At 41.8% G+C, this 27,867-nt stretch overlaps 1 protein-coding gene across 3 annotated transcripts in view; it reads left to right on the top strand.

Moving 5' to 3' along the window:
* Window positions 1–27,867, top strand: part of MACROD2 (mono-ADP ribosylhydrolase 2) — a 1,936,537-nt gene that overhangs the window by 1,770,360 nt on the left and 138,310 nt on the right. For 2 of the 3 annotated variants that reach the window (XM_024735452.1, XM_024735451.1), the window contains exons 9-10: window positions 10,459–10,503; window positions 17,617–17,700. In XM_024735452.1, coding sequence (XP_024591220.1) covers window positions 10,459–10,503; window positions 17,617–17,700 — 129 coding nt within the window. The remainder of the gene's footprint in view (window positions 1–10,458; window positions 10,504–17,616; window positions 17,701–27,867) is intronic. The other variant, XM_024735453.1, reaches the window with a different exon arrangement.

Raw genomic sequence — 27,867 nt, 5'->3', positions numbered from 1 at the left:
TTTCTAAATGGAAATGTTCTTAGTTCTACTCCTCAGATATTTTTTTTGCAAAGCAATCTGCTTCCTGATTTACTGGATGTGGTAGGAGGAAAGATGCCTTAACCACGCCCCACCCCGCAAAGATGCCTTCATCCCCAGAATTTGTGAATATGTTAGGTTACATTGCAAAGGGGGAAATAAGATTGCAGATGGAATTAAAGTGCTGATTAGCTGATATTAAAATAGGGATGTTATCCTGGATTATCTGAGTGAGCCAATATAATCACAAGCATCCGTAAAAACTGGGAGAGGGAAGCAGAAAGCAGAGAGCTAGAGGGAGCCATGACTGGAAGGATGTTCAGAGAGAGGCAGCGTTGCTGGCTTTGACTGTGGAAGAGGGGGCCACAGCGAAAAGGAAGGTGGGTGGCCTCTAGCAGCTAGAAAGCTGAAGAAACAGATTCTCCCCCAGAGCCTCCAGACAAGAATGCAGCCCTGCTGATGTCTCGATTTAGCCCAGTTAGATCCACATCAGACTTCTGACCCACAGAACTGTGACATAAGAAATTTGTGTTGTTTTAAGGCACTAAGTGTTGTAGAAATTTTTTATAGCAGCACCAGTAAACTAATCTATCAGTTGTCTTTGAATAAAGGAAAAAAACACAAGCAAAGCTGTTGACCCAGTCTGAATTTTACATTTTTTAAAAAATGGCATACTCAGTGTATAGAAAAATCTACAGAATGAAAGAATTCAAAATTTTCTTTAATTATGAATATTTACGGGGACTTGGCACTTTTGTGCTCATTTGTACACTTTTAATGTCTGGATTGCATCGATGGTTAGAATTATACAAGACATGCTTCCTGTAATGTGACATAAATGAGTTGATCGCCTTCTTAGGAAATGGGTGCTAACTATTTCCACTTGATGGGCCTCAAAAGCTACAAACACATTTTGCCTTCAATGAAAATCCAGTGAAGTGTTGCTGTAACCAAGCAGCCTGAATGCAGGAACAAGCAGCAGGCATAGACAGAAAGCAATCTGTCTCTTCAAACCGGGGGAATGTGCAGTGTGTGTAGCAAACGCTGATAAACAGCAGAACAAATAAAGACCTGGGAACACAAGCCTTGACTAAGCGGAGTTTGATCTCATTAGGAAGTTCTGATAAAAGATAAGACAAGGAAATTCCCTGGTGGCTCCAGTGATTAAGAATCTATCTGCCAATGCAGGGGACATGGGTTCGATCCCTGGTCCAGGAGGATCCCACATGCCACAGAGCCGCTAAGTTTGTGCTCCACAACTACTGAGCCTGCACTCTAGAGCCTGAGAGCCACAACTACTGAAGCCCATGTGCCCAGAGCCCATGCTCTGCAACAAGAGAAGCCACCACAATGAGAAGACCGTGCACCACCACAAAGAGGAGCCCCTGCTCTCCACAACTAGAGAAAGCCCGCACGCAATGACAAAGACCCAATGCAGCCAAAAATAAATAAATAGATAAATTTTTTAAAAGATAAGACAAAATGCTGCTGGGAGAAGGGAGGATGCTATAGGCATCTTTACAAAACCCCCTACAAGGTGCTTTTGAAAGACCCTTGGAACATCCTGGGTAGACTGGTTTCTGTTCTGTAGTTGAAAACATTGAGGCAAATGCAGGAAAAAGTAATAACTTTCAAGGAATAGTGTATGAATGAAATAATTCCTAATAAGTCACAGAAATAAGAATAAAGATAAACAATAGAGGGTTTTTTTGTTTTGTTTTTTTTAAATGTTGAGCCTTCTTTTAATTAATTTTTATTTTTGGCTGTGTTGGGTGTTTGTTTCTGTGCAAGGGCTTTCTCTAGTTGTGGCAAGCAGGGGCCACTCTTCATCGCGGTGCGCGGGCCTCTCACTGTCGTGGCCTCTCTTGTTGCAGAGCACAGGCTCCAGACGCGCAGGCTCAGTGGCCATGGCTCACGGGCCTAGTTGCTCTGCGGCATGTGGGATCTTCCCAGACCAGGGCTCGAACCCGCGTCCCCTACATTAGCAGGCAGATTCTCAACCACTGCGCCACCAGGGAAGCCCTAGCGTTTTTCTAAATTTATTTTATTGAAGTGTAGTTGATTTACAATGTTGTGTTAATTTCTGCTGTACAGCAAAGTGATTCAGTTATACATATATACATTCTTTTTCATATTCTTTTCCATTATAGTTTATTATAGGATGTTGAATATAGTTCCCTGTGCTATACAGTAGGACCTTGTTGTTTATCCATCCTATATATACTAGTTTGCATCTGCTAATCCCAAATTCCCAATCCATCCCTCCCCGACACCCCTCCCTTTTGGCAACCACAAGTCTGTTCTCTATGCCTGTAAGTCTGTTTCTGTTTCATAGATAAGTTCATTTGTGTCATGTGTCAGAATCCACATATAACTGATATCATATGGTAATTGTCTTTCTCTGTCTGGCTTACTTCACTTAGTATGATAATCTCTAAAACCATCTATGTTGCTACAAATGGTATTATTTTCACTCTTTTTTATGGCTGAGTAGTATTCTATTGTCTATATGTACCACATCTTTATCCATTCATCTGCTGATGGACATTCAGGTTGTTTCCATGTCTTGGCTATTGTAAATAGTGCTGCTGTGATCATTGAGATGCATGTATCTTTTCAAATTATAATTTTGTCCGGATATATGCCCAGGAGTGGGATCTCAGCATGCGTCTTTTTTTTTTTTAATAATTAATTTATTTATTTTTTGGCTGTGCTGGGTCTTCGTTTCTGTGTGAGGGCTTTCTCTAGTTGCAGCAAGTGGGGGCCACTCTTCATCGCAGTGCATGGGCCTCTCACTATCGTGGCCTCTCTTGTTGCGGAGCACAAGCTCCAGACGCGCAGGTTCAACAGTTGTGGCTCACGGGCCTAGTCGCTCTGCGGCATGTGGGATCTTCCCAGACCAGGGCTCAAACCCGTGTCCCCTGCATTGGCAGGCAGACTCTCAACCACTGTGCCACCATGGAAGCCCTCGGCATGGGTCTTTGAGAAGTTGTCAGTCTCCTTCACTTGCTATTCACTCTGTAGTCCACAGCAATCATGCAATTCTCTCTACCCTGCTACCGCCACTGTCCTTGTGGAGGTTATCAGAACCTCTTCAATGGGTGAAGTGTGGTTATTGAAACCAGTGCATATTCGATCACATGACTCCACATGACCTTTTGCAACCTTTATCTTACTTGCCTGGGCAGCCTTTATCCGGTTCACCATTCTGTCCTCCAATTCTCTTCCTGCCAGCCCTCTCTGGTATCCTCACTGCACAGGGCCATCTCCAGCCAGGAGTCCCTCAGCATCTCCCCCTCAACACATCTAAAACTAAATCCAAAGTCTCCCCCCCAACCCCATCTTCCCTCTGCTGAACCCCATATCTCAGTAATTGGTACCATCATATACCTAGTTGGCCAAGCCAGGAACAGCAGAACCATGCAGTTTTCTAAGCAATGCCTTTTATTTATTCATTTATTTATAAAGTAATGAGATTTGAGTGTTCCTCTAGACAAAGGACCAGCTTGGGGTGGGGCGGGGTGGGGGAGAGAAATAATTTTGGCTTTTTAAAAAACTTTCTCCTGACCCTCTCAATGACGTTGCATAACATGGAGTTAGCAATTTGTTAGGTCCAGAGGGTCCTAGTTTTCAACGTAATGGCAAGATGCTCACTCTGAAGAATTCCTCTTTATCAGTCATTCTTTGCTTGGAATTTCTGCTTTGTCAAGTTTCTCAAGAAGCCATGAGGATACCCATATCTTCCTTACTTCATGGAACTCCTAAAAAGCTTGGAGCACTTTATTTTTGCTAATAATATTTCTTTTCTCTGCAAATACACATTGCTCCTAGAGGCCCTGGATAATGAGTTATTTAAAAGATAAGGGATGCAGAAGCAGCCTGTGGTATGAAAATCAAGCATTAAGAGAGAGGACTTGGATGCACATGAGATAAAAGCCAGAAGATCATCTCAATTGTCCTGCTTGACAGACTTGCGCATATGTGTGGGTGTCCCTGAAATTTTGAGGAGGATATTGTATGATCTGTTTCAAGTACCTGTCAGTTTTTTGTCCCCCCTTGGGAGTGGAGAGGCTGCCTTAATAGCCCATGAGGGTAACTTTTTCCTTTGTAACACACTCCTTTTTCCATGCAACCCACAGGCCTCTTTAAATCCAGAGCTAGTCTCCATCCATGTACATGTTCCTCAGCCAATCTAAGGGTCCTGGCCATGGACCATGATAACCATGCCCTCCAGCTATGTGCTAGCTGGGTGACTTCAAGCACATATATCTCATAAAGAGAATAACTGTTTCTTACTCTCAACAGTCATGTGGTGTGGGCATCCCTTCCCAGCATCAGTATTGGTTAGACATCCAAGTTGTCTCAGCTTGGATACAAAACGAGACAGCTACTGTTTTTGAATGATTCTCCTCTCCAGCGCACAAATAGTACTTTTTAAGATCGGCTTACATGAGCATCACCTGCAGGGCTGATTAAAACAGAGTGCTTGATCCCTCCCCCAGAATTTCTGATTCAGTAGATCTTTAGTGAGACCCAAGAGTTTGCATTTCTAACAAGTTATCAGATGGTAATCATACTGCTGGTCCAGAGACCACACTTTAGGCTGAAGTTCTGTGGGGTTTTGTAGTCTGTCTGTTTTTTATTCTTTTTACTTCCCCCAAAGACTGCATTAGTGATGGGAACTCTAGGCAAGTACAGGAGTAAGGCACGTCCCAAGCCATTGCAAAACACATGGTATACTTTATTTTTCAAACAAGTGTGGGACTATTTGTTACTCAGAAATGAGCTGCTTCTCTGAAGACAGATATCTTTAAGACAACAATCTTTCATAGTAACTCTGTCTCCCGTAAAAGATGAAGTAGATTCACGTTAAAGTAGGTTACATGCTTCCTTATGAAGAAGTTTCTGAAGTGCATAAAGCTAGGTGTTACTGAAAACTGGTTATTCATGGGAAACTAGTTGTTTTTCAAACTTGTTTTTGACCAAAATAAGAACTTTAGTCATATTCGTAATTTTTGTGCAGAATTCAATAGGATAATCTGACAGAGAATGACGTACTGAATAAAAATTGTATCCATTCTGAAACTGACATCAAAGAGGCCCCTTAAGATGAAATGAAGTCTTAGTCTCTGGGTGGTCTCTGCTGAGGAAGGGAAGGGGATTTTCCAGAATTGGCATTTCCGAACACACAGAACAACAACAGCTGATAGATTGCTCTCTATTTTGAAATGGTATCACTCTGGCTGAGAACCTTTTTTTTTTTTTTAATTTATTTTTGGCTGCTTTGGGTCTTCGTTGCTGCACGCAGGCTTTCTCTAGTTGCAGGGAGCAGGGGCTTCTCTTCTTTGCCGTGCGTGGGCTTCTCACTGTGGTGGCTTCTCTTGCTGTGGAGCATGGGCTCTAGGCACGTGGGCTTTAGTAGTTGTGGCTCGCAGGCTCAGTAGTTGTGGCTCGCGGGCTCTAGAGCTCAGGCTAAGTAGTTGGGATGCATGGGCTTAGTTGCTCCGCGGCATGTGGGATCTTCCTGCACCAGGGCTCAAACCCATGTCCCCTGCATTGGCAGGCAGATTCTTAACCACTGCGCCACCAGGGAAGTCCCTGGATGAGAGCCTTTTATTTTTGTCCTCTAATGAAGAAGTATGATGTTTGAAGAACTGTTAAAAAGGGCAGCTCTCTGCCCATGCTCCATCCATCTCTTAACTGCTTCCCAATTTTGAGTGGCATGACTCCCCATTTCCATAGGCTGTCATCTTCTTTTATACATTGTCTTTTGGTCCCTGCTTTTGTTCGAAAAAAATTCTTGCTAGAAATGTGTTGCATAAATATGGCTCAGGTGAGCACATTATATAGAATAATGTTGAACTAAAGTGGATTTCATTAATAAGTAATGGCACTTTAGGTACTTTGTGGGCCAAAGTACTCTTGCTTGGTTTTAACACAAATACCAAAATATTAAGGCATTTATTTTTAGTAAATTTCTCTCATGAAAACATGTTGTCGCTCGAAAGATGGTATGTCATTCCTCTGCTTAAAGTTGCTTAGTTCTCAGGATGAATTTAAAATGCTTCAACCTGGTATACTAATCAAGATTCTTCATAGAAACAGAACCAATGATATGTATATGGAAAGAAATATAAGGAATTGGCTCCCACAGTTATGGAGGCTGACAAGTCCCCAGATCTGCAGTTGACAGGTGGAAACCCAGGAGAGCTGATGGTCTAGTTACAGTAGGAGTTTGAAGCCCTAAGAACCAGGAGGGCCAAGGGTGTAGTTTCAGGCCAAATGCCAACAGTCTTGAGACCCAGAAAGAGCCCATGTTCCACTTTGAGTTCAAAGGCACAAAACATTCAATGTCCCAGCACAAAGGTGGTCTGGCAGAAGGAGTCCCCTCTTACTTGTGGGAGGGTCAGCCTTAACAGATTGGATGAGGTACATCCATATTAGGGAGAACAATCTGCTTTACTCAGTGTATGGATTCAAATGTTAATTTCATCCAGAAGCATCCTCCCAGACACTCCCAGAATAGTGTTTGGCAAATGTCTGGGCACTCCATGGTCCAGTCGTGTTGATACATAAAATTAAAATTAACTGTCATATTCAGCATGGAGCATGGAAGATCCTTTGATAGCTAGAACAGATCACTTTAACCATAGTTCCTCCTATAACTCTTCCCTTCAGCCATTCAGAGCTAGTTTTATTTCCGTAAAAGCATCTTGGCTATTCATATCCAGGTGTTTTTAGCTGCTTTTCCCTCTGCTTGAGTGCGATTACCCTTGTCTTAGTTTGAATACCCATACCCCACCCCAGAAGCAGACTTGAAACACAAATTCAAGTGGAAATCATTTATTTGAGAGAAAATATCAGGAAACACCAGCAGGGGAGAGGAGAAGCAAGGCAGGGGAGGGAAGGAAGGCAATAATGTTAAGTTTTAAGCCCATTACCACTAGACCACTGGGACTCTATCCTATGCTTGGGAGATTCTAGGAGACAGTGTAGAACATGCCATGTGAGAAGTAAGGGAGCTGGAGGCCTTATATGCAAATCCTGTCAGTCATTTTGTGAAAGGCTGCCCTGGGCGGTGGGGGTGGGGGATGGTAATTCCATGACTCAGCAATTCAGAGAAAGCCCTCAGGCAAAGATAGCCAGGGGCTGGGGGCTGGAGGTCAGGCTGGCAAAGCACTGAAGCCTGAAGGAACAAGGGGTGTAGGCACCTAGTGCAGCTTTCACTTCCCCCTAGCTAACTCCAGCTCACCCTTTGGACTCAGCTTAAACCTCACTTCTTCTGGAAACCATCTATACACCTCTCTGACTTAGCTGCCTCTTGTCTGTTTCCCAATAGAACTTCTCACCTGCATCAGGGAATCTGTTACTTCTTCTCCTGATTGTTGTCTTACTTTTCTATGCCACCCACTTCTTTGTGAGCTCTTTGAGGGAAGGGAGTGTCACCTTGTATCTCCAGGGCCTTGCATAGTTCTGGCACGTGGTGTTGGCCAATAAATGGTTAGGCAGTAAAAGTAGTCATCATAATGACATGATAACAGTAACAGCCAGTATTTATCGATCGTTCCTTCTGTGCAAGCATTTTACATGTATTTCCAACTCTAGAAGAATGGTAATTTTATTAACCCTATTTTCCAGATGAGGAAGCTGAGGAGTAGGTTTACATAATTTGCCCAAGTTTGCCCAGCTATACATAGTTTGCCCTGGAAGTGAACCCAAGCAGTCCGAATATAGGTCCTGGATTTATTCTTAACTTCTGTATGAATAAATGAGTGAGTGAGTGAATGAGTGAATGAATGAATGGATAATAACACCAAGTCTGATCCTTCAACACCTTGGGAACATTCTGGGGATGATGCTATCAGTACAGTCTATAAAGTTCAAATATCAACTCTGATGTCACATTTCTGAGAACCCTTCCCAGTAGCCTTGACTGGAAGCATCTGTCCCTCCTCTGGTACCTTTTGTAATGGCACTGACTGTTCCCTACCATATGTTCAAATCTCTCTGTGTGTCTTAGTTTCCTTACTATTGATAAGTTACTAGATAAGTTTCTACTTAAGTGTCTGATTCATCTTTGTATTTTCTGTTTCCCCAAGCACCAAGCCTTGCACCTACTAAGCTACCAATGAGTGTTTGTTAGAAGGACAAATGGACCCCTGGGGGACAATCAGAGAGATCTTTGACGTTTCCTTTATTTTCCCCTAGAAACTGTACAGACTCTTTTCCATCACACTCTGAGATTCCAGAGAGTCTGTTGTCATGGAGATGGTTCTAGATATTTTAGTCGGTTCTGGAAAATAAAATTCTGTTTAAATATATTAAGTTCAGGAAAGAATCTGTGAAGAGTTTACTTTGTAGCATTTAGATAATCATTTGGTTAGAAATCACATTTCTGAGAAATAGCTATTCTTCCTTTTAAAATTATATTCATAGAAAGAATGAAAGAAAGAAATATGCAGAAAATCACTAATGTTTCTAACAGTCTGAATGGAAGAAAATTTACTTCTTTAAAATTTAACTGTGACCATCAAGAATTACCCTTGTAACCTCAAATTAAAGGCATTTTCCATTCCTACTAGTATACTGCTAATCGTCATTAATAATTAATACTTAGAAGAGTGCCATATTGAATAAATTTGGCTAGGAAGTTGCAAATCTTTACTGACTCCTTATTGTTTACAGACTGTCTTCTAGATACATGCTGTCCTAATATGTAAGAGATACTTAGAAATATAAACATAAGAATTCTCCAATTTGACTAATAAAAAATCAGAGAAAAGTAAAAAACAAAGCAAAACAAAAAAAATCAGAAATTTAATTCAGCAGAAATTTCTTTATTGATTCTACTGTGTAATCAATTGCATTAGGTGCCAGGGAATACAAAGGAACATAAGACATAAGCTTTATCTTTGAAGAATTTATGACCTAGAAATGGGTCTATGGAAGACAGGTAGGTTAACAAGTAACAAGACTGTGGGATTTGATGGTAATAATAACTATTATTTAGCACTTAATGACATTTCAGTAGCTGTCCTAGTGCTTTATGTGGTATTATCTAATTTAATCCTTATAACACCTCTCTGTGGGAGGCACTGTTATTATCCCACTTTACAGCTGATGAACCTGAAACTCAGGAATATTAGGTAATTTCTCCAAGATCAGATACCTAGTAAATGAGTGGATATAGGGGCCAGTATGCAGAGCTAAGCCTAAAGGTCCTTAAAGTCCATACTCAGAAGGCAATAAAAATAAGGTACCAAAGGGGACACTATTCATTCACACTTGGGTGGAGCAGATGTTATGCTGCCTCAGCTTGGCCTGGAAGGATGAGTGTGAGTAGAGGTGGAGAAAAGCATTGCTTCCAGGACCGAGACAAGTAGGGGAAGCTAAAGGAAACCTTAAAAAATTGGGGAAAAGGTCAAGTGTTGTCATGTGTGTAGGTGGCAGCATGAGTGGAACAGGGGTGGTGAAACTGAGAAAGGTGTTCGGAACCAGATCTTGTTGACCTTGAGTGTTACCCCAAAGAGTCTAGACTTTTCTCATTAGACAGAGAAGAGTCACTGAACGGTTGTGAACAAGATCAGAATTGTATTTCAAGATTGATTTGGCAGCTATGTGTAAAAGGAATTGGTGTCAGAAGTGGGAAGAAGAAAAGGGCAGTTGGGAAACCACAAAACAGGGAAGGTGAATGGCATTGAGAGCTGGAATTTGGATTGTAATAATGTGAGCAGAGAAGAAGAAACATGGAAATAGGACAGGATTTGGCACCTCCTAGATGTGAGGAACACTTAAGGAGAAGAGATGATAACACATATTAGTTCAAAAAGCAAAATACGTCATTCAGCAGGCAGAGGAAGCACACATCTGTGTCCAGTTAAAGGGACCTACAATAGGAGATGAGATGAGGGGAGTTAAATGGGGTTGGAGCAACTGGTGGGAGCACGTGAAAGCACATGGTTAAAGGTGTGGATTTGCATGTGTAGCAAACAAGCACTTTTTCTGGTGCAATGCAGGGGTTGGACATTCTGTCAGCCTACAACCAAATAGTGATGCCTGCATTTTCTCAGAAACTTGAGGTGAGCATACGTACCTTTAATAAATGCAGAAAATATGGCATTTAAAATCTGTGATTTTAATATTTTTAGGAATTAAAATGACCAAAGTGACCATATATAACTTTGATAAGTAAAACAAATTATTTCATATATATTTTATTATAAATATGTAATAACTTTTAAAGGAAATGTAAACCCTAGGTGTTAAATTGTGCTCTAATGTGTACACTTTCTTCTTAATTTAGCATGATAATATAAGACAGTAGAAAGGCATAATTTAGCACTCTCTTTTCTACTGTTTTCTTCCATTTTTTATTAGTCAAATTGGAGAATTCTGGTGTTTCTAGCTTTCATATGAGTTTTTCTTTGTTTTTTTTAATAGATGATGATAATGAAGAAGAAGACATTGACATGAAAGAAGATTCAGGTATTAAATTTATAATTTTATTCTTACAGGATAGACAAGGATCATTTTGTTGTTTATGTATACCTCATATTTTCCAAAGAAAGACAAAATAAGGTTAATAAAATAGAAATGTACACTCAAGGTTATAAAATAAGGAAATGTTATTATAAAATAGCAGCTAATGCAGTTATGGTATTTAAACATTAAACTTAAATTTGAGCTTCCTAATAGCTAAGGTAAAAACGGAACATGGTGTTGTAGTTAATAGAGGTGTGTAACAAATCACCCCCAAAACTTAGTGTCTGAAACACCCACTTATATGCTGAAATATTCAGTGGGTCAGGAATTCAGGCCAGACACAGCAGGGGTGATTTAATAATACTGCTCCACAGAATCTGAGGCCTCAACAGGAAGACTTAGCAGCTAGGGGTCAGAGTCATCTAAAGATTTGTTCACTCCTATGTCTGGCTGGTGATTGACAGGGCTGTTAGCTGAGACCTCAATTGGGGCAGTTTTCTGAAGCACCTGTGCATGGCCTCCTCCTGTGACCTGGGCTTCCTCCCAGCGGCCAGCTTCCTTTTGTTTCTTCTAGAGAGAGTGAACAAGCCAGACGCCTATCACTTTTAAGACTCATCCTCAAGAATCCCATATAATTACTTCCACCAAACTCTTTTCTTTGGAGTGGTTATTCACAAGCCCACCCAGGCTCAGAGGAGGAGAGAATAGACTCAGTTTCCTGATGGGGAGCAGTGAGGTTCTACACAGCAGGTAGGACCTGAAAAATGGCTGAGGCCATCTTTGGAAAATGCATTCTCTACGTATGATGTATTGCTCTCATTATCAGAAAGTGAGATACATGCCTACTCCTCAAAAACAACCAGTGTTTGGTGAGAGAAATCTAGTGGTTAACAGCACTGGCTCTGGCCTGAGATCAATATGAACTTGATAGTGAGTGCATGAAGCGATAGGCCTGGATTCAATCCTAGCTCTTCCACTGAATGAATTAGACTTTTCTGTATAAGCCTCAGTTTACACTTCTGGGGGCAATAACTCTTACCGTACATTCTTGTTTGGGGGACTAAATGAGATATCATACCTGAAATGTTCCTTGGACCATAGTAAACGCTCAGTGGATGATTGCTTTTCTCACTCAGTATATCGGACAGATATTAGAAGGCATAGGGCTTAATTCTCTGGAATGAGAGCCCCATGTCTCTCATTTCGGCAATCACACTGCTCTAGACGTGAAATGGAGCCAGTTTTCAAAACTGAAATAGATATCTTAGAGACCCTAATTTTGTGTGACATCCTGTTGCTGCCAGAACTCCTTACAAATCACTGACAACCTGGGTCTGACCAACTCCACGAACAGGGAGCTCTTTAAACTGTGAGGCAGACAGTCTCGTTGGGCAAGGTTTGGTTAAGATCGTCCTTTTCCTTGTGAAGTTACATCTCTCCCTCACCTGACCTCCCACTGTCTTCATGAAGGAGTAGCATCAGTTCCTTTCCTTCATAACAGTTCACTGGAACAGTGACTGTAGCTTCTATCCACTCTTGTTCCTGTGGTCTCCCCAGGACCATGGACTCAGAGGGCATGAGAAGCAGACGGAGGATCTCAAAGTCAGGAGCAGGAATGCAAGAGGTAGAATAGGGACTATACAGCAGCTCTGGGTTCCCTACCTGTATCCCCTTGGCTCTCACTGTTGTTGTATAATACCAACAGCTTTCTAAGGAAAGTTCTTGTGACTTTCAGCTGAGTGCTTGTCTCTGTTCGTGAAAGAAAACTCAAAGTACCGGGGATTTAATTTCTCTGGAGCAGACCTCAGCCAAGGTTGGCCGACAGTTGGTTGATCCAACCAACCTCTTGCAGGACACATCTGAGGCATGTGCTAGACCGGTGCTGCCCAGTAGAAATACAACGGCAGCCTCAACTGTGAGCCTGATATATAATTTCATATTTTCTAGGAGTCACATTGAAAAGGGTAAAAAGAAAACAAGTGAAATTAACTTAATATTTCATGTAACATAATACATCAAAAATATTATCATTTCAACATATAATCAATATAAAAATTATATTAGTCAGATATTTTACGTTCTTTATTTTTCCATACTAAGTTTTTGAAATTTGTGTGTATTTCACACTCACATTCCAAATCAGAGTCTTCACATTTCAAATATCATTGGCAAAATGTAGTATTGGACAGCGGGACTCTATACCACCGCCCAGAGGCTCCCAGCAGTATTGAGCCCTGATTGTCCACAGCAGAACTTTCTCATGAACACAGTGACTGATTGTCCTCCCTTTCCAGTCTTACTTCCCTACTCCCCTCTGGCGCTTCCTGGGGTAATCTCTCAAATTAAGTACTTGCATTCAAACCTTTCTCTCAGTGTCTTTTTCTGAGAAAATTCAACATAAGACAAGGGCTCTGCTTGCCTTTTGTAAAACATAAAGCCCAAGGCAAAGTTTCAATTAAAATATCCATTCCTGTACTTATGTAGGATATCTTATTATCTAAAAGAACCATAGGTTGAAAAAAGACTTTGAGCGGTCACCCTATCTTAGATTCCATGAATTTAATATTAATGCCTGCATTTCATGTGTATGAATGTATCCTGCTCATGTGAGGTATCACTGGACTATCCTTCAGTCATGGGGAGCACTGCCCTTTCAGCCAGACAGTTGAAGGAGCTTATCTTGCTAAGGATCATTTGCCTGAAGTGACACAAGTATACATTTCTAGGCAAAGGGAGTTGACTTCTTAATGAGATGCAGCTAGCTATCCGAACCGCTGAGTGAGTTCAAGGAAATCATTATTAATGCTAACGCAGAGCCCACAAGGTTGGAGTCAGCATTTGAGGTTTGGGGGCCTTAAATGGGTCATTATTTCTGATTTTAGTCCCACCAAGTGTCCTAGGGGTTTTGTCTCCAGCAGCTGGATTCAGCTGTTCATGTCACACTGAATGGCCCAAGGATGCTAAGTCACTCAGGCAGAATGGGCTTGGGAAGCTGCTCTCCATTCCCAATATCTGAGTGCTGAAATCACGGGGGACTGTGTGCAAAATGGGTCCATGGAGGCCCAGCTGGCCTTGCTGAATATTGGCGAGCAGGCTGGCTTCCGTTCAGTCTCACGCTCAGGTGTGCTGGTCTCTGAGAAGGGTACGATTGAGCCTCCGAAGACCATTAACTGCTGGCCTTCCCTCTGCCCTGCATCATCTCTTCTTCTCGTACAAGTAGAAACGCTGGAAGAATTTGTAAGAATACCGTTGACGCCAGTGAAGGGCTGCTTGGGTGAATCAACCAGCCAGCGTATGCTAGTGAATGATAGTGGATAATAATTTGGATATCAAAAACCAGTGAGGTGCTGGGAAATGTACTCTCTGGGTGGGGGGAGGGAGCCCCAATTTGAAGAGTTTTCAGACTTCTTGGGTATAAATATGCCTACCACGGTATTGTTCGAGCTGCCAAGCATGAGTCCAACGAATGTAGGAGTGGAGGAGAGAGAGATCCAACCAGCTGGGGCAGGCTGGCTCCGATCAGCCCCCGCACACATCTGCCGAGCCAGGTTTTGAGTGCGTACCTTGTGCCGACCACTCAACATACATGAACTCACGTAAGAGACGCACCAGCTCTAAGAGACGGGGACTGTTATTATCCAAGGCTTAGGGGGGATTAGTTCCTTGGTTATATAGTAGAGACAGAATCCCAGTATCTAGGTCTAACCCGAAAGCTCACATTCTTAGCCCTTGTGCTCCTGTCTCTAGACTCTAGTAGTAAGGAGAAGCAAAAGCATATCAAATGGTATCAGATAAGGTCATCCTATGGAGAGGCTCTGCCCCCATGGGAGGTGGTAGAAGCCGACCGACTTAAACGCCTAGGATCCTTTTTAAGTCCTTTAATTACTTAAGCCGAGCATAGTAAATGTTTCCCTATGTCCTTTCATTTCCAAGACCATGCACTCTTGAAATGGACCCCAACCTGAGCCCCAGGGGCAGAAAATCAGCAGCCACCTATGGCAGGTCAGCCACCTAAGAGCCCGGAGCACAGTTGAGCTCCTCAGGGCGCAAAGACATGCGCATAGCAACACCCCAGCGTTCCAGCCTCTGCCAGAAATAGAGGCAACAGAGACAGTATGATACAGTGTCAAGGGGAAGCATGGGGTGCTATTGAGGAATGTTCCTCTAGCTTCCCCCAGGCCAAGAGGGAGAGTAGAAACATGGGCACAGAGGCCACATGTAGCAGTGACTTTCATTTAAGTGTCTCCATGGGTGTTATGAAATGATACTATACTATGTCATAGACGACTGCTCATAATCAACATGTATCCGTGCCCACTGACCACCCCAGGAGTGCCCTACGACTTCTTCAGAAAGGAAGCACTTGTACTTTTGGGGTATGTAAATAGCTCAAAATGAGGGCAAATAGATGTCTTTTTAAACCTCACCCATTCCCCAAGAATTCCCATTCAGGTGGGAAATCAAGAATTCAGAATTTAGTTCTCAAAAACTCACTTTCAGGAAACGCTGGTTTGGAGTTGAACTCCCAGCAATGGAAACTCTCCTCTTGGTCCCAGTTGTAGATGATGCATTTCAGGGCATGGGAGGGTTAGCGTCTTCTCCCAGAGATATTGCAAGTGTTACTCTGCTCATTTTATGAATCCCTTTGAACCCAGCATCTGTGCTCAGTGAGCTGTTCCAAGCATCTCATTTCTGTTTTTGCTGAACCCATTCCGAAGGGTCAGTATCCATCTCGCACCTGGTGACAGAAAGCTGAGGGAGTTGCTAATGTAGTCGCTGGCAACATTTTTCACCCTGGTCGTGGTAATGACCTGGGATGTGACTGCCTTGCAACTACAGAAAGCCTAACGCTAGTGCCCAAAAACCTTTGTAGTCCGTAATGCCAAAGTTTTTAATAGCACATCTATCAAATGCATTTGTTTTGTTCTGTTTATAATAAATGGGAAAAGAAAAATGAGTCGCCGTGACTCTGTAGTGTAGTTATAGAATCCTGGAGTAGGTAACAGCTGCTAAAAGGGTGAGAATTACGCACAAGCCCCATTATATCTTGACCTTAAAGAAAGGCCTGGGTGAAGGGGATATAAAACAGAATTTGAAATGAAATTCTCAAGGCACTGCCAGACACCAGTGACACAAGAGAGATTACGGAAGACAAATGCCCTTTCTCATGGAACTTATATTCTCAGAGTAGGGGGTGTTTGAGAAGGGAGACATACATTGAAGAAATAAACAAGGGGACAAGATAATTTCAGATACACCAGATGATGTGTTTGCGAGAGATTTTCCTTGCAAGGACCCGTCAGATTAAGTTAAAAGATGGGAAGGATGTAGATGTATGAATATACTTGTCAGGGGAAAGGCAAAGCAGCAGGTGTAAAGTTTCTGAGGCAGGAACCAGCCTAGAACTGATTGAAGAAATGATTGAAGGGAGTTAATAAATCTAAAGCCAAAGAGCAAGTGGGAGATGAGGCTAGTGTGGTAGGTGGAGCCCAAGTGACACGTTGTCCTGGACCATGGAATTGGATTTGGATCTTATTCTAAGAGCAATGGTTTTTAAACAAGCAAGCAAGCGATGTGATCTGGCTTATGTTTAAAAGATAACTCTGGCTGCTACACGGAGAATAGATTGTAGGGAGATTAGAAAGCTAGAAGTTAGAATTCAGGTTGTTGTAGTAACCCAGGTAAGAGATGCTGCTGGTTTAGACTAGGACGCTGATTGCAAAGAATGAGCACAGTAGAGGAATATGGGATCTATTTTGGTGCAGGGCTAATAGGACTTATTATGATGGGATTGCTTTATAGGAAAAGTAATTGAAGAGAAATATGAAGGATAATATCTCGGTTTTTGGTTTGAATTCCTGGGTAGATAAGTCCTACCATCCCTTGAGATGTGGAATACTATAGAGATAACAGGCTTGCAGACATCAAGAGTATCGTTCTGGCTGTGTTGTTTTAAATGCCTAATGGGATTATATACATAAGTGTGAAATGGCTGATGGGAGCTGAGTAAAGGGGAATCGTTAGAGAAGAGTGGGGTTCAGGTAAATCCCAGCCCTGAAAGGACAACGGGGAGGTGGTTGTTACAGGGCCCAGAAGACAGAGAGGGCTGTGAGGAGAAGGTCAGCTGACAGGAGCTGTCACCTTAGATTGAGGGAGACAATCAGCCCTTGAAGACTACTGGTAGCCTAGGAAATAAATGCCCTGGGCTCCCCATCGGCTGGATCTAACAGGAAGCCAGTGAGCTGGGGAGTTCATTGGTGCGGTCCATAGAGAACAGTCTCCCAGAGCACAGGGGGCTGGGGATGGGGGGTGAAGGGTGGAAAGTGGATCTGAAAGGGCAAACAGAAGACATCCAGTCCAAATGCAAAATAAGATGCCACATGGGCCATCGAAGGCATAAGCTTTGAGAAGTGGAAAGACCAGGACTGGAGATATAAATTAATGCCTAACAAAGTATCCGATACCCAAATGGGATGAATTCAATGATAGTTTTCCTAAAAAGTGTCTTCAGAATTTATATTACTAGCCTTCTTGGATAGACTTGGTTGGGGGACCATTGAGAAGAGTGGGAAGCATAATAATTTAATCGGGGACATATAGAAGTTTTTTAGAATCTGGATTACTAAAGAAATCTGTTCGATAGAAGGAGGATAATTTCAAGCCCCGCTGTAACCCCCCAAAATGAGATGACTTTACCGCTCATCTAGCCCTACTTTGAGGGCTAAAATGAAATTACACAATGGCAACTGTCAATTAAGCCATGAAGTTTTAAATCAAACTCTCCTGGAGAAAAACGTAATAATAATTTGGGGTTGCCATGTGGAAAATGTTTTAATTTTAAAAAAAGCACTTAAGATTTCACATTTGTGTGAATCATTAATAATGGCAATAAAAAAAGTGTTCACGCTTAAGCTCTAAGTATAAGTCCACGTTCATTGGAGAAGCACAGGTCTTTGCCAAAATTTAGCTCGGCCATAATGACAGATAAACCTGCAGTTAAGCTTCACTATATGTGTGGGTTTAGTAAAAAAATATATATTATTAAACATCAGCATAATTTTGAACCCCTACCAGTAAATATTTAAATAAAAACGTAGTAAATCTTTGTGCTTCCAGAGGGGTTAGAGCCAAAAGACCGCTCTCCACCCCACAAGAAGAGCAAAGCAAAGAAGCCAAAAGGTTCCAAGGACTCTAGCGAGGGTAAGTCCAGCTCTTCCTTTCTTAAAAAAAAATGTTCCATGAAAAGAAACTTCTGTTTAGCTTTTAAATTTTGTGTATGCTCTCATATTCAGATATTTCTAAGGGTTCAAGCATCACCAGGCACTTCTTTCTCCTTTCCTAATATGTTTACTCTCCCCTGAATATGAGGATGAAATAGCAGATTCAGGTTAAGTTTGTTAAGGTAAAAACCAAATGTAAAAAAATCATTTTCTCAGTGTGACGTATCTTTCATTCCTACAAAGTGTGAAGTTGTGGGTAGTGCTTACCAGTTAGGTGCTCTGAAATCAGGTAAGGGTGAAGGTCCAGATCTGTGTGTGACGAGTTGCATGGTAGCTGTTGTCTTATTGGATCATTTGTTTTTCTCATGAACACATTCTGAGTCCAGAACCAAGCCTCGGGAGTGGGAGATGGAAACGCTTCCTGTCTTTAGTGTTCTTCTCTCCTTTCTAGAAGCCAATGTATGTTTGCATTTATGCATTGAATGGGCATGCCCAACTGGGCTCAGTTTTATGAAGAAACGACACGCCCTCTCTCTTACTTACAACACGAGTACACTTATAAGATATGCAGATTTTTCATTTAAAATGGTATCTTTGGGTATTTTGTAAAGTAAGCCTCTAACCTAATGGTATGCATGAACTTCTAACAGTGGAACATATTTATGCCTCTACTTTCTTGCCTGGAGCCATACTTCATCCACTGTGAGATGGCGAGTACAATAATACTGATGGTGTCTGCTTGGGTCTTTGGGAAAGAAGATGCCAAGATGAAGTAGAAGAGCAAGAAAGTACTGGGTGAAAGGGGAGGAGCAGGCGAGGGAGCAGTAGGTGAAGGAGAGAAGGAAGGAAGGTAGATGTGCTGGAAGAGCCTCCGTCTGCAAAGTAGTCTGAGTCTGGGGAAGCCCAGGCAAGGACTAGATAAAAGGGCTTTTGCATTGGGCAGGAATGTCTGGACTGCAGGGTCCCCTCCCCACTGAGGGCTCTCTGGCTGCAAGTGGCTTGGGGAGAAAGTGACAGGAACATAATACTGCCTTGAATCCCCAAAGTGTGGCCGCTGCTTGCTGTCAGCCAACTTGACTCCCAGCATCAGGTTGTCTCTTGAAAGGAGACCTTGAGCACCTCACCTCCATGACTGCACAGCCTCTGTGTGCGTGACGGATTCTAAATAAGTCATGACACTCTCTTCTCCCTCATCCGGGCTCAGAACCAGTTGAGGAGGCAAAGCTGTAAGAAAGTTGAAGTCAAAAATATTAGCTTCGTTATTAACGAGGTTAGACCAGAGCTCTGGTTATGCTGCCCCCAGGTGGGCTCCCTAATGCTGGGTTTCACTCCTGAATATGAAAGACTCTACCCCCTTAAAAGCAAGTGCCACTGTCCTTGGTATCCTCGACTGCCTGGATAGAGGCTGCCCTGGTGAGAATAAGCTAGGACATGTCCTCTCTGCAGGCAGGTGGATCTGAGAGAGACACACCATGGGGCTGTTTCTTCTCCCAGGCTCGCCCTAGGTGAGGGGGTGTGGAGACAGGTGTGGCAGTAAATGTCCTCTGCCCTCTGGGTGAGGTGCAAGGGATAAACAGTAGAAATAGTCTATGTAAAGTGCCTGGCATGGGTCTGCTTTCCATTAGTGATGGCTATTCCATTATAATTACTATCATAATCAAGACCATGATAGGGTACACATTGTCCTAAGTCACTGAAATGTGCTGGAAAGTTTAGAATCATTCGGAGAACACTTAGAACCATGGAGAAGGGCAGCAGCTCTCTCATTGGCCGGAGGGGGTTTGTTAGGATCTGATTGGGAGACTAGTCAGGGCTCCACCTCCTACTAGAATTAGGTCATTTCCTGGACAGTCTCTTAAGACCATGATTGGGAAATGGATTAGGGGCAAAACAACAATTGCCCTTTCCCTGGAGAGGCTCCACCTCACTGAGTGGTTCCCATCACGTGTGTGACCCACATCAAAGGTGGTTTTCCAGAGCCTGAGGCTGCTGTCATTTCCAAGTGTCACACGGGAGGTGGCACACACACAGTGCAGCAGTTCTGTCACTTAATTAACAAGGGAATTCTTCTGAGTTATTCCTTCAAATGTGTGAAAACTTCATTATTTCCTAAATAATTTGCTTTGTTTAGGAAAACCATCTCATAATCCTAATAGGACTAAATACTATGTCTTCACCTCACCCAAATATGTCATCCCAGAATCTGCTCTGAGTCACAAAAGTGCCCTCACTGTGGGTTTGTTACCAGGGGCATTTGGTCTGTGGCATCATGGTGAAATGTAAATGTTAGTCACTCTACAGAAATATGGGGATTGCGTCTTTGTTCCTAAGATGCCTTCCAAGATAAGAAAGCAAAAGCTGCTGGGAAGGGAGTGAGAAAGGGAGCGGAATCTGACATGCCAGTGGTAGATATTTATCAGTATTTTGACAAAATAAACTATGTCCTGTATTCAGGTGTTGTATTGTTGCATACGTCTCACTTCCTCTTATGATTCAAAGAGTTCCAATCATTCTTTCCTACTGGATATGCCAATGGATTAGTGTACCACTGGGTAGAAGGGGAATGTGCGTCATGACCCTTCTCTGCAGTCTTCCTACTTTAGAGTTATCAGTCCTTTTCCAACTTGGTCATCTCTCTAATATGTTTTAGTAAGAGAAACTTCTGGTATTCTTATTTAGAGATCACTCAGCCTAAATCCTCATCACTTGACCTCACCTCACTTCTCTCCTACCTTTGGGTTCCCTGCCCTGCTTCCAACACTTAAGGTACTACTGATCACCTCAGCTCACCCTGTAATATACATTCTCAGACAGTGTCATGGAGAGTGGAGTTGGAACACAAATTCACTTGGATTTTGCAGCATATATAACCATAATAGCTGTATTTTGATCCAGAAGAAGAATCTTGAGAGCATATGGTCAAATTTTCTCATTCTGCAGAGCTGTTTTTAAAATAAGCTGCAAAAAGTTCTTTAACTTGCCCAAGTCTATGCAGTTTATTAATGTCTTAATAATTTTTTAATCATAATTTTTTTTCTTTCTTTTTCTGGAAACAACACAGCTTCTCTAATCGTTTTCCCTTTCTCTCTTCTGGAAATTAGAACTCGTTTTGTTGAAGGAGGAAATGTTGCCATCGTTACAGCTTTGAGTGAAAGCAACTATTATAAATCTTTAAGTATTTAACTTTAAATATTTAGCTTTACATATTTAAATATGTAACTAAAGTATTGAACATCAAATTTTAAGAATCAAACAGTTTCTAAAATTATTTGCATTTTTTATACTGAGGACTTTTGGATATAGAGTTCTATTTTCATTATTTTGATTGAAATTTCATGGACCACAGTATACTTTGATTTGACCCACTGCAATGCAATGCCAATAATGAAATGATTAGCAATTTCAGACCACTAACTGTTTGTCTGGCATGTGATAGAAATGGTAATGCTGTCCATAAACCACCACATCATAGGCATAATTGTTTGAGAAAAGCCTGATTAATACCCATTCCACCAATTGCAGCTCCCAATAATTTAAACCAGTTTTATTTCTTACAAAATATTTAATTGAAAAAATATCATTACAGAATCTTAGCACCTTTCATGAAACATGCTTTTCTCAATCTCTTTCCTCTATCCTTCACAAGTAGATCCTCTAGAAGTTCCATTAGTGAAGTCTCTCAGGCTTTGTCTGAAAAGATGTTATTTTCCTTTTTCTTTCTTTAAGGTGGTTTTGCTGAGTAAAAATTCAAGGTTGATGGTTATTTTCTTGCAACATTTAAAAAATATTTTCCCACAGTTCCTGCGATCCTATAGTTGTTAAGAAGTAATGTGTCAGTCTAATTATTGTATATCGTTAGGTTATCTCTCTTTTCTTTCCAGCTGTCTTGATAATCTATTCTTTATCTTCGGTGTTCCTCAGTTTCACTGTGGTATACCTCAGTGTGGGTTTCTCTTTATCCTCCTTAGGATCTGCTGTGCTTCTTGGACATGAACATGGGCATCTTTCAATAGTTCTGACAGTTTTTCACCTATTACCTCAACAAATGTTAGTTCTACACTACCTTCTATTCTTTCTTTCTCTGTCCTTCATGACTCTTAACCTACGTTGCACTTTTTTTTTCTGTGCCACTATCTCTCTTTGATGGTTTCTTTTTCCAAGTTTATCATTCAGTTTGCTAATTTCTATTCAACTTTCTTCAATCTGATGTTTAACTCTTTGCTGAGTTTCTTATTTCAGTTATTATAGTTTTCATTTTTCTAAGTTTTATTTGGTTCTTTTTCAGATATACCTAGTCACTCTATTTAATTAACACATAAAATATCTTTAAAAAAAATCTGTATCTGAAATTTCAATGTCTCCACTCTGTATAAATCAAAATTCTGCAGTTTATTTTTTCTGCAGATTCATGCTTGTAGTTATTTCCTTGTATGTTTTGCCTTCTTTATTGCCATGTTCATTGGATTTTTCTTTGTGGGAATTTTTTGAAGTTGGATTAAAAGCTTATTTATTTTTATTTTGTTTTCTGAAATACTTGAAGATACTGCCAATTTAGGAATCCCTTAAACTACATATTTGGCTTAAAGTTTTATTTCTTGTTTTGTTTGCTCTTTGTCCTTAAGCCCACATTAGTGCACGTATAAGATTAGGAAATCTCAACAGATACTTTTATCTTCCTTTTTTCCTTCTCCAGCCAATGCTAAGCTGAGATAGGCAAATTCCCCACTATTTTCAGAACCAAAGGACTGCCCCTCTGCACCTCACATGTGTGGCTCATTCAATTCAAATTCTGGCTAGAGTTTCTCAATGATTATTCCTGTATCTATCACCAACATCACCTGGGAACTTGTTAGAACTACAAACTCTAGGGCCCCATCCCAGACCTACTGAATCAGAAACTCTGATGTAGGATCCGGTAGTCTGTGTTTTTAAAAGCCCACCCGCTATTCAGATGCATGCTCAAATCTGAGAACCACGGTTCTAGGGTCTAGACCATCTGAGATTGGCAGACGCCTCAAAGCAAACAGTAATTTCAGTGCTTGCTTAGAAATCTTGATTCGATATCATTCGTCATTTCTGGCTTCTTAGAAGTTCATTATAAAAGCACCAGCTCAGCCATGTATTCAAGAATCAGATGGATAGGTAAGGCGATAAGTAGATTAGAAGACGATTGATAGATAGATAGATAGAGAAAGAATACATAGATGGTAGATAGTATATGCATGCAAATATACATATAAAATACATATCTACATAACTGTGTGTGTGTGTGCATACATATCTACATATATAATACGTAGTCTAGAAAGATATACATATCAAAATGACCTCAGGAATTATCTTGGAGGAGTGGAGAAGGGACAGGGGCAGACTTTGGAGAGTTTAATATTCAACTTTCTAAATTTATGTGTAATTGAAATATATATATATCAAGATTTATTTTATACTTATAAAAAAACATTTTCATTAAAAACTAAAGAGACTTTATGCTTCTAAAATTCAGTAGCAAGTTTAGAACAGTAATTTTCTCCATACATTCATCTCCAAAGCCTTCAGTGGTTTTTGGTAATGAATGCTATTTTTTCCATCATATTTTTACAGAAAGCACTAGCGCTTTGACTCTCGCTGTACAACTGCCTCTACATAGAATATTCAAGAAGCCTGCATGTGACACTCATTCCTCAGGAACCCGAGCCCTTGCAATGCTAAATCAAGCAGTCCTAAACTGTACTTTAAAATATTAATGATCTCTTTTGTCAGATGAAATTATATGTGGAAACATTTTGGAAACTAGGAAGCACTATACAAGTTGGAAGGATCTAATGTTGCTATTAGAAGTATTATTATTGTTTTTAATAAAATAAATTTTTCCGAATACATGAACCATGGGTGGAATGCACTTCGTATTTCCTGAGAGGCAGAATTTTCTCTCTACCCTCTTATTTTCTCTGCATATTAAAGTATTATGTGACAGACTGTTTTGTGAGTGGCTGGACAGAAGAGACATTCTCTCTTTCAGGATGCCATGCAGCACTTCATATCTTATATTCATAAACATGATCTTTAATTTAATTTTTTTGACAAGTGCAGTGAGGGGTGAAATCAGGCAGTCATAATTTCGACTTTGCCGTCACTCAAACAAGCTTAGTGATTGACCAGCTTTAAAAAAAAATAAAAATTAAAAAGCAGGAATGAGGAAAAGCAGCTTTCTCACGACAAAAAGCTTTGTTTTATCCTCTAGACCTTAAAATGCCAAGAATTGAAACAAAATGTACGTTTCCACGGTGAAAATCAGAATACAAGAAAAGCCTGTGTCACTCTCTTGCTTTAATTCTTCTCTTACCTTCTGCTTGATTCAGGGCCACTCTGAGCTATCCCCCTGCCACAGGTTAGGAGAAGGACCCAAGAGTCTATTTCATCTTTAGTCGTGCTCTCCGCATTCACACATTAAACCGGGCTTCGGTTAGGACCGTGGAGTCCTATTTCAGAGTCAGCCCTAGGATTCTGAATGGGGCTTAAAGAATGTGTGTACTGAGGTGTTTTCCACAGTGAGAAGGGCTGAACACACCTGCAGAGCAACCGTAGGTCCTGGGGGACCCAGGATGACCCTGTTTGTGCCCGTTGTCTTTGGCATGTTGTCAGCAATGTTCCCTTTTACTCTTGGAGGTGCCCTGGCTTGGATGACAACATATGCGCACTCCTACCCATAGAGAAAAAATTCAACACAAGGGTGGACAGAGCCCTCAGGGTCCATGCTCTGCTTCCTACTTGGGCAGTTTTTCTAACCTAAAAGTCAGTTTCCACATATTAAATGGAGGGTGAAAACCTACATTGTGGGACTGTGTGGGGAGATTTAAACAAGATGATCTCAGGAAGCCACCTGGCACAATCCCTGGACAGAGGGGCCAGAGTGTATTGAATCTGAAGCAGGAAGAGCCCCCATCCACCAAAAACTCATCTACCTTGTTTATTAATATATGACGTTCCTCTTAATATGAACAAAATAGTTCTGCAAATGGAGACGATGTTCTCAATGCATTGAAGCTCTTATCTCACTAGGCGTTTTTTTCCTTCTTTCTCCCTTCAGCTCACTCAGCACCCTGCCTCCCCAACTATATTAATTCCTGTCCCAGATGGACTTGACCTCAGTCTATCTTCTCTTTCCTGACCTCAATTCTTCAAGTCAATCTTCCCAAGAAACTAGTCTACCCCCAATATTTATACAACCTCCCTAGTCAGTCATTCCTCAACCTCTGCTTTACTGCCTCTAACACTTCATGAAAGGCACTGAGTTAGGTCAGGGGCAGGAGGGAGGAGGTGGACCCTGGTGATTGGCTGTCAGTTCAGACCTGCCTCTGAAACGTTCATTGTCCAGCCCTCAGGGGCTCTTGAAGTCTGGTGACTCTGCTATTTCCGTAAGGTGCTGGGAACCAGGATCTCTTTTCTGAGGCTGGGTCTTGCCCCAACTGCCTGTGATCTTGTTCTCCTGGATGAGTGTTTCTCAAACTGTGGCCAGTGGAACCCTGTGGAGGGCTCCCCAAGCCCATTCAGAGGATGCGCAAGGTCAAAATGAATTTCACATAGAGCTGTGCTCTCTGGACTCTCCATTCACATGGCATACAGCGTGTGTGGTGTTCCCTGGAGTTGCCATAAAGATAGCCCACAGCATCTTTCCTCCAGCCACATCAGCGTAGCTCCCACCAGCCAGATCCAGCTTTCCTAAACGTGCATCCTGTACACTTTTGTTGAACGCCTGCTATTCGACAGTATCGGCACTGTTCTAGGCCCTGAAGACACGCATGCACGCACACACACGACCTTCTTTCTTGGGGCTTATATTCTAGTGGGGGGTGGCTGATGCATTTTAAAATATTAATTAGAATTTATAGCAAGTCACATGGTAACATAAGCAGTACTCTTTATTGCTGCCTGCAATTTTATCGCAAAACTTCACAGCGTAAAACAACAAGAGCATTTATCATCTCAGACTTTCTATGGGTCAGGAGTTTTTTGGTTTTTTTGTTTTTTTAATATTATTACAATTTACTGAGTCTATAATTAATTCAAAATAAAACGTTTAAAAGAAAAAAAGAAAAAGGTGTCCTTGGAACTGCCTAACTGTCCCACCACTTACTTAATCAGGCTCAGCTGTTACCCTTAAAGAGAGGTGTCCTGGGGTCTCTGGGCTTTGGAAGGTGGGTAAGTAATTGTATGATGTGCAGATAATCTACAGGTCAGGAATTTGAAAGCAGCTTACCTTGATGGTTCCAGGTCAGAATATCCCATGATCGTGTATGACATTCTAGGTCATAAGAGAGTGTGACTTCCTCCTGACTGTCTCTTGGATCACTTGCCCTGGAGTAAGGCAGCTGCCATGTCCTGAGGACACTCCAGCAGCACTGTGGAGAGATGTACATGGCAAGGAACTGAGGCTTCCTGACAACAGCAAGCATCAATCTACAAGTCATTGCAATGAGCCATCCTGGCTGGAATCAGATCCTCCAGGCCCAGGCAAGCCTTCAGATGAGTGCAGATCTGGCTGACACCTTGACGACAACTTCATGGGAGACCCATGAAGAAAAGCCAGGCAGGGAAGAGGGAGTAGGGGATTCCATGTGTGTCTAAGTTGGTAGCGGTGGGGAGACTTGGGGAAAAAGATGGGTTACGGTTTCACATATGCTGGACCTCACTGATGATTAAGTTGATATTTGAGAAGAAACCTGAAGAATGTAAAAGAGTAAGCTTAGCAGATATCTGGGGAAAGAGTGTTCCAGCAGAGGAAATATCAAGTACCAAAGCCCTAAGGGGAGAGAAGTCTGACTTATTCTAAGAAAAGCAAGAAAGTCAGTGTGAGTAACTGGAGAGGTCACTGGGGGCTGGTCCCATAGAGGAGTGGATCCCACGCTTGCCTGTGCATTGGAGTCACCTCGGGACATGTTAAACCCAGTCCCTGACTCAGGGGATCTGGGGTACCCAAGAATTTGCATTTCTAATAATTCCCCAGGTGATGCTGGTGCCCTGGGCCAAGGACTCCACTTTGAGAATCACTGCCTGGGACACTGTGGCCCACTGTAAGAACGCTGGCTTCTCCTCTGAGTGAAGTGAGAATAGAACTTTTTAAGCAGCAAAGGGCCATGATCTTACTTACGTCTTAAAGGTACTCTTCGGATTGTCGTGTTGATAATGGACAGTAGGGTACTAAGGGCGGAAACAGAGAGACAGTGGATTGGAGCCAGAGATCCTGGTGGCTTGTTGCAAGTAACAGTGAAGGGATGGAGTGAGATTTGGTGTGACTCTGGACCTATTTGAAAGGTAAAGCCAGCAGAGTTCACTGACATGGGATGTGGGATCTGTGAAAAAGAGGGGGCGTCAGGGGTGAGTCTTTTTACCTTCTCCACAATTACTGAATCCAGAATAGAAGTCATACCCCCTGCTTATACTGAATTCAGTCTTCCTGGGAAAAAGAATCCTTCCCATCCCTGTCCCCCGTCGTGTCTGACCAGGTAGTTCTTACTCCCCCGACCCTAGGAAAGCCTTGTGAGCCCATCCTGGCTCAATTTCCAATTAAGCCAAAGGCAATTATGCAGGCATGAAGAAAATTCTCATAAATAACAACAGAAAGAGAGAAAACACAGTGTTGATGAAGAGAACTCTCAGAAAAGATGACTTCAGATGATTTAGGTACAGTGGATTCTAAAATGTTCTCCTCCCAAGAGGTGTTTATTATCATTATTTTGTTTCTTTTCAGTTAGCATCTTCCCAGTTAATGGATGATCATGGGATCGCTGCCGTTTATGATCGCCAAGCCCAGGAGGGAAGGAGGAAAGGCAGGAAGGAGGGAAAACTGGAAAGAAAGGAGAAAAGGAAAGTAGGAAGGGAGGGAGGGAAAAAGGAAAGAAAGGGAAACTGCTGTTGTAAGCTAGTGGAAGGAGCCTTAACTGGGAGTCAGTACACCTGGATTCCATTTTCATCTCTGACACACATGATCAAATCCTTCTCCCAATATCCCTGAGGTCCCCTTTGATATATAGATATCAAATTCTATAATTCTGCATAGGCGTCAAGTTTATGAAAATTGATTATGAGCTCTTTGCTTCATACCCAGTAAATATTTCCATCTTTTTTTTGTTTGTTTGTTTGTTTTTTT

Source organism: Neophocaena asiaeorientalis, unplaced genomic scaffold (assembly GCF_003031525.2).
Source record: "Neophocaena asiaeorientalis asiaeorientalis breed wild unplaced genomic scaffold, Neophocaena_asiaeorientalis_V1.1 scaffold64, whole genome shotgun sequence".
Taxonomy (NCBI): Eukaryota; Metazoa; Chordata; class Mammalia; order Artiodactyla; family Phocoenidae; genus Neophocaena; species Neophocaena asiaeorientalis.
Note: the sequence above shows the minus strand (reverse complement) of the source record. Positions and strands in the feature narration are given on the sequence as shown.